General features: G+C 46.9%; 1 protein-coding gene across 1 annotated transcript in view; it reads right to left on the minus strand.

Annotated features, from left to right (window-relative positions):
• Window positions 1–10,702: 10,702 nt before the first annotated feature.
• LOC124475814 (inactive ubiquitin carboxyl-terminal hydrolase 54-like) overlaps window positions 10,703–14,103 on the minus strand; it is a 48,487-nt gene continuing 45,086 nt past the window's right edge. Inside the window, 5 exon segments of the mRNA XM_047032649.1 lie at window positions 10,703–10,989; window positions 11,762–11,890; window positions 12,062–12,183; window positions 12,294–12,880; window positions 12,912–13,079. Coding sequence (XP_046888605.1) covers window positions 10,903–10,989; window positions 11,762–11,890; window positions 12,062–12,183; window positions 12,294–12,880; window positions 12,912–13,079 — 1,093 coding nt within the window. The 3' untranslated portion in view covers window positions 10,703–10,902.

Raw genomic sequence — 14,103 nt, forward strand, 5'->3', positions numbered from 1 at the left:
CTTTGATTTCTGGAAGTCCCCTCAGGGTTCGTTGTGGTGTATTCTGGCCCACAGACATGCCCCATCCACGGGCATGCAGCCATCCAGACATAGGCCCTTCTCCACACAACACATTAGTCAAACTGGAAAACAGGATTTAGGCAACCAGAGAGAGAGGGAAAGAGAGAGAGAGAGAGCGCGAGAGAGAGAGAGAGAGAGAGTAGAGGAGGGTGTAAATACGAAAAAAGGAAGTGTGAACAGGGATGGAAGCGAATGACTTGTAAAGAACCAACACGATAGAGAAGAACTTGACACTGTCCTAGATGAAATCAAGAGCCAGAACAGTGGGTGGAGAGGAAAGGGGAGGGGTGGATAGAGAGGATGGATGGATGGATGGATGAACGAGAGATGTTGAAAGGGATCAACAGGCGAAACAACAAGGGTAGACATGTAAACACTGAGGGACAGGGAGAGGGATGTAAGGTGTAATGAGGGCTATGCTACAGAGAGATTCCTGAGCAGCATGGATTATGTGTGACATAGATTACCAGGAAGGAGAGATGGGATCTCTCCGTTTCATCAGAATTAAAATTAATCCAACCCTAATTCTTCACTCCAACAACACTTCTCCATGCACACACACACACTCACACACACATGCACACACACACACATAAACACACATACACACATTTAATCATGAGTGTTTGCGCAGTCCCATGAGAATTGTCCAGACAAAGCACAACAGGTGCTCACCCCCGTTGAGTGGTTTGAGTTGAGAGGATAAAGAAAAGGAGCAAATTGAGATGGGAGACAGAACGCCACAGAAAGATGTTGATGATGACATCTCTTTGTGGAGCTGCGGGATATCAAAGCAGACACACAGGGTTGATGACCACACGCACATTCTGTTGAATTAAACACATGGAACTGATCCATGTTTAAAGATCCCATGACATGCTGTTTTTGGATGCTTTTATATAGGCCTTAGTGGTCCCCTAATACTGTATCTGAAGTTTCTTCCCCGAAATTCAGCCTGGGAATAGAATTACTGCCACAACGAGCAGTCCCACAATGAGCTTTCCTCAGGATGTGGTGTTTCTGTGTCTGTAGCTTTAAATGCTATGAGAAAAAAAGAGGCGGGGCTAACTGCCATGCTTCAGTCGTTTGCAAGCCATGATGTCTTGAGGAAAAACCAATATCGGTTTTCGCAGGTCATTTTGTCATTGGTGGGCAAAATTCTCTGTGTAGGAAAAGCAGAGACAGAGCAGATAACCTTCATTAAATTTACATTTGACCTTTTAGCAGACGCTCTTATCCAGAGCGACTTACAGTAAGTACAGGGACATACTCCCCGAGGCAAGTAGGGTGAAGTGCCTTACCCAAGGACACAACCTAATGCATGGCCGGGACTCGAACCAATAACCTTCTGATTAATAGCCCAACTCCCTAACCGCTCAGCCATCTGACCCCCAAACCTTCCTCCTTATGACAACATAAGGAGAGGATTTTCAAAACCGAGCGTTACAGCTTTCATCTTCTCAAAGGCGGAGAAGGATACCCAGGGCTTGATTTACACCTATCAAAATGTCTAGCCACTGGGGGACCAAAGGCAGGCTAGGGGAACTCATATTAATGTTAAATAACCTCCTCAAGTGAACATTTCATGTCATGGGACCTTTAAGATTTATCTACAGCTAATTATTTTGAAAAATATTTGGTGAAATTCAGGTATGTTGTTGAATATGACTTTATGCATGTGCATTTAGTACGTATGTGTTGCTGTGTGTGGATTTCAAACTCCCACTACCAATCGATAGCTGTTATCTACAGATTTACAGTATAGGGAGTATGAGGTTATTTAAGTAACTCACACACACACACACATACACACAGCCTGGAGCCTGGACCCTGGACCCTGGGGCCTGGACCCTGGACCCTGGACCCTGGACCCTGGACCCTGGACCCTGGACCCTGGACCCTGGACCCTGGAGCCTGGACCCTGGAGCCTGGAGCCTGGAGCCTGGACCCTGGACCCTGGAGCCTGGAGCCTGGAGCCTGGACCCTGGCTGTCTGCTACTCCCCCTCTGGTGAAGATATCTCTCATGTCCATATCAAACTGTATCCTACTATACTGAGCTGTGTTGTACTATATCATCCTACATTGTACAGTACTATATCATACTATACTGTACTACACTTTGCTGTTCTGTACTATATAGGGGTCAGATGGCTGAGCGGTTAGGGAATCGGGATATTAATCAGAAGGTTTCCGGTTCGATACCCATGCCGTGAAAAATTACTATTCTTCCTGGGGTCCGGGCAAAAAACATTACAATACAAATCATAAAATGCAGTACAGCATGATCAATATTGGTGAACAAAAACACTGACTTTGAAAACAACATTTATAGTAAAAGTGAAATAATAAAAAATTCAACAAAGAATTCAAAACAAAACATTTGTCTGTTTGAAAATACTCTAGTCTACTCTAATTTCCTTTCTGATTATTGCTGCCTCAAGTTTCCTTTTGAAATCACATTTATTTCTTGTTAGAGTCAAATATGAGGGAAGCACATTCCAGGATGCAATAGCTCTGTACATTACTGTTTTCTTAAGTGCATTGGTTCTGGGTAGAGGAAAAGCAAAGAGACCACTTAGTGCCTGTCTTGTATTAAAACCATGTCTCTCATCTACATGTGATAGCTGTAGAGACAAACGGACGGGTTTCTGTGAGCAATACACGTTATTTAAAAACAGAATAAGGCTGCATGCCAGTCTTTCATCCACCCTCATCCCTGACAGCCTGGCATGCATATCCTCCACACCAATCCTAACAGAGCAGTGAAGTGCTAGTCTTGCCGCTCTGTTCTGAGCAAGCTAAAGTTAACAAAGTTCTTGTTTTGATGCACTAGACTATATAACAGAACAGTAGTCCAGATTTGACAGAACTAGAGATTGTATGACAGGTCTTAATGTTGTGTTAGTTAGCAGATGAGCACTCCTTCTAATGGCATAGATACCATTAATCATTCTCACCACTGTTTTTGTAATCTGAGTGGACTATGACAGTGTTTCATCAATAATGACACCCAACAGTTTGATTTCTTTAACATGTTACATAGTAGCACCCTCTAAAGAGAGGCTTAATTTCTGATCTGTCCTGAGAGCATATTTAGAACCTACTACCATGCATTTTGTTTTTAAGACATTCAACTTCAGTTTATGTTCCATGATCCATTCCGGAACCAGCTTTAACTCTAGTTGAAGCACCTCATTAACATGTTTGATATTTCTGACGATACATACACAGTCGTGTCACCCGCATAAATCTCCATTCCTGCGTTTTTTAATACATACGGCATGACATGTCATTTACAAATATGGAATAGAGAAGGGGGCCAAGGCAGCTTCCCTGAGGAACTCCACACTGAAGTGTCTCAATAGTTGAAAGGGAGCCATTGAACATAACACATTGTTGCCTGTTCACTAAATAGCCCTTTAATAAATCAATAGCAGAATCTTTGAATCCGTACGCCGATAGTTTCAGTAGAGTAGCATCTCATGATCTACGATGTGAAAGGCTGCGCTGAAATCCAAGAGCACGACCCCAACAACTGACTTCATATCAATCTGTTTAAACCACTCGTCAGAAAGAGATGTCAGTGCAGTGATTGTAGAGTGACCTGCTTTGTATGCATGCTGTAAATCTGAGTTAATGTTGTTTTCTGCAAGATATTGCTGGATCTGCTTAAATATGATTCCCTCGAGAAGTTTAATCAAAACAGGTAAGATGCTGATAGGCTTACTGTTTGGACCTGTAAATGGCTCCCTACAGTTCTTTGAGTAACCTTAACAATTCTCCACAAATCAGGATAAGCACATTCCTTAAACATGAATTGAAAATATACCATAAGACATTGTGTCCAAGTGTGCAACACTATATCATACTTTACTGTCCTACACTATACTGTACTATATCATACTATACTGTACTACACTATACTGTACAATATCATACTATACTGTACTGCACTATACTGTACTATATCATACCATACTGTACTGAACTATATCATACCATACTGTACTGAACTATATCATACCATACTGTACTGTACTATATCATACCATACTGTACTACACTGTACTGTACTATATAATACCATACTGTACTACACTATACTATCCATATCATACTATACTGTACTATATGTACCATATCGTACTAGATTGTACTACACTGTACCATATCATACTATATTGTATTACACGGTACTGACTATATCATACTACACTGTATTGTACTATATCATACTAAACTTTACTACACTGTACTGTACTGTACTGTACTATAGAGATCAGAAAGACACGTGTCTGGTGTCATGTGATCAGGCCAGAATGGTCCTCAGTGATTTACAATACTACACTATACTATTTTATACTATGTACTATAGTATACTATATTGTACTGCACTGTACTGTATTGTATTGTACCAAAAAGTACTGGATTATACCATACTGTACTACACCATACTACACCTTGTGTTACTGTGATACAGCTACTAGCTCGCAGGTTAAAGGATGTGAGAAGCATAAGATTGTATGTTCAAATCCCTGTCTGTATGTTGTGTCTGCTAAATCAATACATGTTGTCACATGTTGTGTTATAATATCATAGTACTTTCCATGTGAGCTTTAGATTGTGTTTCTTCACGTGATTTTGTTGCTCACAAACATTGGTTTTGTTGTGAGTCCACTTAAGGCTAACAGTAAACTTGATGAAGGGAAATCTCCATTTCACTGGAATCATTATGCAAACAACGGGGTCAGAGAGATTCAGCAGTTCTCCTAAATCTGGATGTTTCTAAAGCAGCTGCATCCTCCAGTGTGAGTTCTGCTGCCCGAAGCTCTGAGTCCTGCACCACTGATGCTAATCACAGCTGCTTGGCTGATTAGCTCGTCCACTTCGATGTTTGGGGATGATTCATTTATGAGGAGGAAACATGAGGGTGGAATGATCACGGTGGATCTGATGATGAGAAGGAGCACTCTGTTCACCACTCCAGGATGACCCGCTGGAGACAGCATGAGGAGGAACACGGAGAGGAGGAAGGAGAGAGGTCCGTGTACGAGGTTGGGAAGGCAGGCAGGGAGAGCAGAGCTGTGCGTGGAGCACAGGGTGTGTGGCAGGATAACATACCAAGGAGAGGGAGGAGGACGTGAGATAGATGAAGAATAGAACTGGGACAGGCGTGGATTGATGGAACTGGAATTGGATTAGATGACATTCTGATTCATCCAATCACAACGTATTCCTGCATTCCCCCTACACTGTGTGGCTTGTCACCGTGAGGCCAAAATGGACTATGTAGCATTTCCTGCAGTTGACACCCATGATCCTGTAGGTGGATCATAAATGTTCAGGACAGTTAATCCCTGTGATGGGGAGAGATCTGATGTGGCAAGACAATGACTCTTGCCTGAGCCTGGTGTGTCAGAGGTCAGAAAACATCCAATCAGCATCCGTCGCCATCCTAGCAGCTTCTCTGTTCTATAGTGGAAATGAGATGAATGACCAGGCTGGAGTAGGAGCACAGGAATGAAAGAGAGAGAGAGAGAGAGAGAGAGAGAGAGAGAGAGAGAGAGAGAGAGAGAGAGAGAGAGAGAGAGACAGAGAGAGAGAGACAGAGAGAGAGAGAGAGAAAGAGAGAGAGAGAGAGAGAGAGAGAGAGAGAGAGAGAGGGAAGGAAGGAGAGGGAAGGATAGGGAAGGAGAAAGATGGAGGGAGGGATTAATGGAAAAAGAAGGGAGGAAGGAGAGTAAGAAGTAAGGGCAGTAAACCTGGCCTTGACAGACAACGTTACGGTGACAGATTGAAGGGTTAATATCTGGAGGGGTCAGCCTAGTGGGTGGAGCACACGCACACAGACACACATACACACTCTCACACAAAGTCGTGTACATACACATACACACAGCAGGGCAGTATGTGCAAAGGTACAAATAAATGAGGTGATTACGTTGCTGTGATAAACCTTCATCCACACATCCCCAGACTATGAAGGCCCAGGGCAGGAGTCTGAGCATGTGAACGCAGCAGAAATATGATCAACCCTGCCCCCTCTAAAACACGCTCTCTCCCCCTCAGCGGCTGTTGCCACTGAGAGACGTAGAGCAACTTTGCATGACTTAGAAATTAAGTGTCCTGGGTGGGTTCACACCAGAAACCACGTGTTGTGTGTGTTTTGCGTGTATGTTGAGTTTGAGTATGTGTGTGTGTATGTGGTGTGTATGTGTATATGATTTTGTGCTGGAAGGAAGGGGGTGCTGGACGATAAAGGATAAATCACCCATGGTAGTTGCTAGGTGACGGTGTATGAGAGGTGTATGGGTGTGTGTGTCCATAGTATTTCTCTTTGTGTTTGTGTGTGTGTGTGTGTTTGTGCGGGCTGTCATGGTGTGTGTGTGTGTTATGTGTGTATATAGTGTACTGCTCCTCCCAAAGTTTACTCCTGTGAGTTTGGCTTCCTGGAGGGTTTAGGTTGGTTACAGGTGCCTGTCTCTGTGATAATGCTTGTAAAAAGGGCTGTGCAAAACGATAAGTTTGATCTGATATGACAGTATTGGTGTGTGAGATAAGGGATTCTGCTTCATGGTGTTAGTTCGGACTGATCTGTCTTCTTCTCATCAGTCATCTGAAGCTATGCTAACGCGCTTTAACCATCAACGTGCATGTGTGTATATATCCTCGGTATGAACCTCCATTCCATTTTCTGAGACTATTTCCTATAGACACATTATGTGTATATGTGTGTGTGTGTGTCAAACCACTACAGTATCCCAACAAATATCTACATCTTTAGATTTTATCTGGAGATGCAATTAGTATCAGAATTCTGCAGAGGAAATCCCAAAGTCCCTTAAAACATCCCTGAGAAGGAGAAGGGAAAACTGACAGACACAAATTGAAGAATAAAAAAAAGAAAAGACAGAGGTTTGGGTAAATCACGCTTTAGATTCAGCTGAGGATCCCTGGCTATAAATAACCGACAGTTTCTATTTCTCTCCTCTTACCTCCCTCCACACTTTTGTCCTCCTCGCCTGGAAAAGTATTTTTAGCTCAAGACGCTTCTCATTCAGGGAGCAAGCTCGCTCGTCTGCCATGGGAGCGCACGTGAGGCGCCTGCACGTGCGCTTCCTCCTGCAGCACGCAGGCACGACCACAAGACCCGACACAGGGAGGAGGGAGGGAGGGATGAAAGAAGATGGGGGTGGCGTTGACTCATTGCAGGTTGGTCTGACAGAAAGCATGGCGTGGAAGATGACTAGAACGGTGGAAGTTCAAGTATTTTGTTAAATGTTTTGCTCATTGTGTAAAAATGTGACGACTCGATGAGCTTTTTCCAAGTACTTCTGATGTGTGTTTGTGTGCTTGTACATCTGTGGATATATCCACTCGACAACACGTTAACAAACAGGACTCCACACATCCTAATCACTGCCACCACAGGGTCTGTACCTTTCTCTGTGACAAACCCACGTTTCACCTTCAGCTTGAGGTTTTTCAAATACACCCAGTCTGTCGTCTGTCCTGGTGAAATGAAAACAACCAATCAATTCACATTCTTTCCTCTGTCTCCCTCTCCTCCTCCTTCCATCTTTTCCTTCGACCTCTATTTATCTCCACAGGGGGTCTGCTATGTTTCCTAAACACCACAGCTGCAAACTTTGCTCTAACTTAACCAAACTTTAACAATGAACAGTCGTGACTAAGGAGTATGTGTGTAAGGTTGGGGAACGGACGGACGGGGGAGGACGAGTGGGTGACAAAAGGAGAGGCATTGGAAAAGTGTCTACTCTCGCCTAGTGTCCGACGGACCAACTGCAGCTTGCATGACGATTCTGTTTTGCTGTGACTTATGTTGTAAAGTGGCTTTGAGCGCTGTGTCATCATGTGTGTTATCGTGTGTGTTATTGTTTGAGTGTGTGCGTGTTATTGCGTGAGTGTGTGTGTTATTGTGTGTTGGAGCGTGACACGAGCAGACCAGGTGAGCTGGGCCCCAGTTAGCTGACTGTATTGTGCAGGTACTGTCTGTAAAACCTGAAGTGTTTACAGCCTTTCATTAAAACTTGTTTCCTCAACAAGTCCCTCACTTCACACACACACACACACGCACACACACACACACGCACACGCACACTCACTCAAGTTACCCATTCACTCTTCCATTCATATAACATCTCCCTGCCCCCCTCCCCTCTCCCCTTGCACCTGTCCAGGTCATAGCCCCTCCCCCCCCCCCACCCTCCCACAACAAATGAGACAGTACACAGAGACTAGAGGGTGTTACGCCCCCTGTGAGAGGGCATCGGTAATAACTTTATTGCAAAAATACAGGTTCCCTCTTTCCCAGAGTTGCGACAGCCCAGTCCCAACAAGCACACGCAGCGAACACACTCCCACACACACAGGCATCCTGCCGCTGTCTTCTCTCACTGCTCTATTCAACACTACGTCCTCCACATTCACCTTCCCCAAGTCTCTCAACATGCACCCTCACATCCTTTCTTTCTTTCTCCCTGATATCAGAGGCCATCTGATATCACAGCAGCATCACTATGTCTTATATCCTATGAGCGTTCTTCTGTCTTGACTCTGGTAAACAATGCCTTCATGGGCGTGTATGTTTCCTGCGTCTCTCAGGTCGTAGGTCACAAGGGAAGGTTGATTTGCATAGCGGACTCATGCGCTACAGTTTTGCTACATTCTTTCACATCCAGAAAGGAAAGAACAACAACAGAACACCAGAAACAGTCAAACTAAACAACAATGTTAAAAACACTGCTTGAGTAAGTGCCAACCTTTGGTTTAGTTACAACAATCAATCATCAATAGAACAGACCTCAAGGTTGAAGTTTCATGTCTCATTATCCAGTTTTCAGTAAAGACTTTAATTCATATCACATTACGTTGGTGAAAGTATTTGGTGTGAATGACGGAACTCCAAACTATATTAGACGGTTTTACTCTTAGGGGTTTCTCAAATTGAGTCACTTTATGACTGAGTTATGTCATAACTATCTTATTCCTACTGGTAATACCAGTGTTAAAACTGAAGGATGAGACATCTTCATGAGTAAAATACACGGTTGCCTGAAAATATACCTCTAATACAGACATTTCATATAAAGCATATTTATATTTGACATTGGACTTGTTCCAGGCTGTAGTTAAAAAGGTTTTATTCACATCGGAGGAAGAGCGGGGTTGGAGAGGGCAGGAGAGAGAGAAAGTGTGTCTGTTAGGTGCCATTAAAGTTAACCTGAGGCCACAAATAAAGCAGATTATATGAAGTTGAAACCAGCTTCCCCCCTCTCTTTTACCAAGTACACTTCAATAAATACTCAATGTCCCTTCGAGTCATTCTCATCGTACACATCACACTGTAAACTTGGCCTGTGGTCATCATCTCTCTCTACCGCTCCAGTGAGCTGTCAGTCCTGCCGCTGGCTGTGGAAAGGAAACGAGAAGGACAGGAAAGCAGGGAGAAACGGAAGTGCTTTGCCTTTGACTCGTCGAATCTCCCGGCAGAAACGGGAGAGCTGTCATTAGGGTGGGCAGCAGGTGGAAGTCTAGCTTGACACTTGTGAAGTGCATCCCCCTCTTCATAATGCAGACGTGAGGTTTAAGAAGAAGAACAAGTACCACTTAAGTTATTCAGTTATCATCGTTATTATGGTTATGAACATTCCATAAGGTCTTCAGTTAACATACAGGTTTCATACGAGTTTCTGAACATAACGTTTAGTTATTCTACAGTTCAGGCCCAGGTGTGGATTTCGCAACACAGATTAGCATGGCAGTTTGTCTGTCGGCTAGGACGTCCTCTTTCTGGAGACCATGGAAACCTCACGGTCCGAGGGGTGTGCGTCCTGCAGGAAATGCCCGTTGAAGAGAGAGGAAGAGGCGTGGCTAAACAGTGAGCTGTTTAAACTGTGGCTAAACTTATATTACACCCCAGAGGATCTGCCAGTGGGTCAGTGCAGGTGGATCCAGAATACAGTGGGTAGAGGGTTAGCTAGCATAGAGGCTAGGCTAGCTAACCTATCCACCCATTAAGGTAAAACTAGACTAGTTAGAGGGCTAGCTAGCATAAAGGCTAAGCTAGCTCACATACCAACCCGTTAAGATCAGACGAGTTAGAGAGCTAGCTGGCATAGAGGCTAGGCTAGCTCACCTACCCACCCACAAAAGTAAGACCAGACTAGTTAAGAGGGTTAGCTACCGGCTAAGCTAGCTCACCTACCGACCCGTTTAGATAGGACTAGTTCGAGGGTTAGCTTCAGGCTAGGCTAGCTCACCTCCCCACCCTGTGCAGTAAAGGAGCCTGAGGGGGGCAGAGGGGGGTGGACAGTCCACGGGGAGAAGAGTCTGATGTTGTAGCGTGGGCCCCAGCATCAGGGTGAGAAGGACTGCATAGACAAAGTAGAGGACAGGGCTGGAAGAACAGGGAGGCAGGAGAGGTAGGTGAGGGGCTACATATAATGGGAGTCAGATGGCTGAGTGGTGAGGGAGTCGGGCTAGTAATCAGAAGGTTGCCGGATCGATTCCCCGCCCCGCCAATATGACGTTGTGTCCTTGGGCAAGGCACTTCACCCTACTTGCCTCGGGGGGAATGTCCCTGTACTTACTGTAAGTCGCTCTGGATAAGAGCGTCTGCTAAAATGACAAAATGACTAAATGTAAATATATAATAGTGGACTGTATTTGTATAACTGGGTGTGTGTATGTATGTGTGTTTGTGTAGGGGCGGGGCGGGGCAGGGCTGGGGAGGGCGGGGCCGGGTGTGGCGGGGGCAGCTTCCCTTGAGGATATCAGTACAGCAAAGGAGGGTGCGGGTGGGGGTGTCAGAAGAGACATCAGTGCAGGAGACCGCGGCTCTCGTCCGAGGAGAGCTTGACCCCTGTCAGACACAGCCAGAAACTCCCCGTGCCATTGGACAGCTCCTGCAGGGGGATGCAGGGACAGAAACCAATCAGGATCAACAGCAGTCACCCGTACATCGTGACGACACAGAAATGTAGTTACCTGATGAATAGTACATGATGAGGATGATGAAGGTGATGAGGAAGAAGATGATGATGATCATGGCGGTGACAAGCACTCAGGTGAGAGCAACTAGGCAAGGTGAGGACACATCTTTCTGGGAAAGAACCAGTGAGAGAAGAGAGAGAGAGTGAGAAAGGAGTGAGAAAGGAGTGAGAAAGGAGAGAGAAAGGAGAGAGAGAGATAAAGAAAGGAGAGAGAGAGAGAGAGATATGGAGAGGGAGAGAGAGAGAGAGAGAGAGGGCTGAGGAGAGTGGTGAAACATCAGGGGCCAGTTATTCAAAAAGTTTGATCTGGATCAGAATTATCTGGATTTTGAAATCCCTTGTTTTGCTATCCAGGATCAAGCAATCAATCTTACACTGGTTTTTCGAAGCAACATTGGATTGAATCACCCTGATCCAGATACAAACTTTTCAAGATTACCAAACTAAAAAGTTTGGAACAACACATTTTGAAGGTTTGATCCAGATCAAAACCAAGACTGGATAACGTGATCAAATCCAATTTCAGAATCCTTTTTTAATTTGGAACAACTCATCTTCAAGATTTGATCCAACCCAAAAGCCAAACTCCGATCAGATCACTTCTGAACAACTGGCCTGAGGAGACGGGATGGCAGGACAGACAGAGAGACAGTTCCGGCACATGGCCACAAGGGGGCAGACTTACGAAGCTGCGTGTAGCCGTCAAGCGGTTGCGGCGGCTGCTGACAACAGTGCCGCTTGAACTGCGACTAATCTGACGCAGATTATTATCAGCCGACTCCGCCCCCAAACACTGACCGTGCATCGTCATTGGCTGGGAGAAACAGAAATAGACTTTGACACGTAAGCGATCAAAACATGTGATGTGTGAACATAGGAGAAAAGAAAACAAATTGCTAAATAATGAAAATAAGAGAGAGAGAGAGAGAGAGAGAGAGAGAGAGAGAGAGAGAGAGAAAGATAGTGTGTGAGTGTATGAGCTCACCCGGCTGTAGCAGGTGCTGGTACGGGTGGTGGTGTCCACACTCCTCTCCACACCAGCGTTGGGGGTCTGGGAGCGAGCCTGGGATGCTTGGCGTTGCAGGAGCCGCTCTGCCGGACTCCACACTACCCTCCGGGGGAGACGGGACAGACTGAGACCCAAGCTGGGGCATCCATACCCTGAGTAGCATCATGCAGGGACTGTGCTCAGCGTAGAGAGTGTGTGCGTGCCTTACCTGTTCTTCCTGCTCGTAAGCTAGCCTGGTACAGCGAGTCCAGCTCAGACAGCTCTGCCTTCTCAGAGCCACGGGGCTCCTGGAGCTGCCGTGGGGCATCCTGGGAGTTGTAGTTGGGGGGTGAGGCGCTAGGCCTGGTGAGAGCAGAGCGGTCAGGAGGTGTGTTGTAAGGGGCTACCACTGCATCCGGACGGTCCAGGCTCCAGGAGGACCAATGACATGTGGCGGTGTGAGTGGGCGCTCTGCGGCTGGGCCAATGGCGCGGGGCGAGGGAAGGGGAGCAGGGCAGCCGGGGGAGGGGGTGCGGGGGAGGGGGGGCGGCGTGGGAACCCTCTGAGTGTGTTCCCGGTGGTTTGCCCATGTGTGAGGGCTGACCGTGTGTTTCCTGGGGCTCCGACAGCGTGCGTGTGTCCCAGAGACGTAGCGGTAGCGAGGGCAGGGAGATGGCCAGATGTTTCCCCAGGGGTCGCACGCTCACCCCGCCGACCTGCAGCCACTCGCACAGCCCGGTCCCCGCTTCTCCTCCCTCCCTCGTCCTCTCCCCCACTCCACCCTCCCCATCCTCAGACCTCCCGTTCTCCCCCGCACCCAAGAGAAGGCCCTCTCCCCCCTTCTCACCCCAGGAAGCAGGGCCGCCGGCGGGAGTGAAGGGGAGGTGGGGAGGGGGGGGGTTGGTAGGGTGGAGGACGGGGTCTGGGGCCCAGAGCAGCGTCCTGGTTGGCTGCCTGGTCCTCCTCTTCCTCCTGATTGGGCGTCAGCAATACTTGGACCGAGCCAGGCTGTTCACTGGGGGGCGGGGCAGAAGAGGGAGGGCGTTTCAGGGACCAACCAGCCCAGCCAATCATCAAAGGACATTTCACGACATGGGGAACACTCTTACAGTGTGTTGGATGTACAGTACAGATGGATGGAGGAAATCACATCCATGTAATGTATGAGCACACACACGCATGCACACACACACAAACACGCACGCACACAAAGACACACACACGTATACACACACACAGTATCAACCTCCACCCCCTATATTAACTCCCCACATCTCCTCCTCCAATAGTAATTACCCAGCAGGCTATGCAGTCTGGGGCCATAAATCCGAGCCGGGTGTTGATCAATAGAGGGATGGACGGTCTTAAAGAGGAAAAACACTTCTCTCTACCTCCTGTACTGACCACAATCCAACCCGTCATAGCACACACACACACACACCATCCATGACCATGACAGTCTACATAAACAGACACACACACAGACATACAAGAACCAGCCCAGACAAGGACAGACCAGCACATGCCATCATATACCAGCACAGACCAGCCCAGACCAGCCCAAACCATCGCATACTAGCACAGACCAGCCCAATAGCACAAACCAGCCCAGACCAGCCCAAACCACCACATGCTAGCACAGACCAGCACGTTCCAGCAGAGACCATCTGAGAAGGAGCAGACATGGACCAGCACAGACCAGAGAGCAAGCGTTGCCACAACACACACACAAACACACACTCTGAGCCTGTTTCAGCAGCAGGCGTGACACAGACGGCAGCAAAGCAGAGCAGCACAACCACAGAACCACAGAAGCACAGGCCTCTTCCACCAGGAACACAAACACAGTTGGTGACACAGAGCCAGGGCCCTACGGAGAGTTTGGACAGGCAGTTGTGGGGACACACAAAGGGGTCCAGCAGAGGGGGTCAGCAGGCAGCTGTATGGACACACTGTGGGGTCCACAGGTGTGTTTTGGACAGGCAGTGGTGAGGACACACACACAGAGGGTCGGAGGTCATCACTATGGCGACACAGGG

The sequence above is a fragment of the Hypomesus transpacificus genome, chromosome 13 (genome assembly GCF_021917145.1).
Source record: "Hypomesus transpacificus isolate Combined female chromosome 13, fHypTra1, whole genome shotgun sequence".
NCBI classification, from domain to species: Eukaryota; Metazoa; Chordata; class Actinopteri; order Osmeriformes; family Osmeridae; genus Hypomesus; species Hypomesus transpacificus.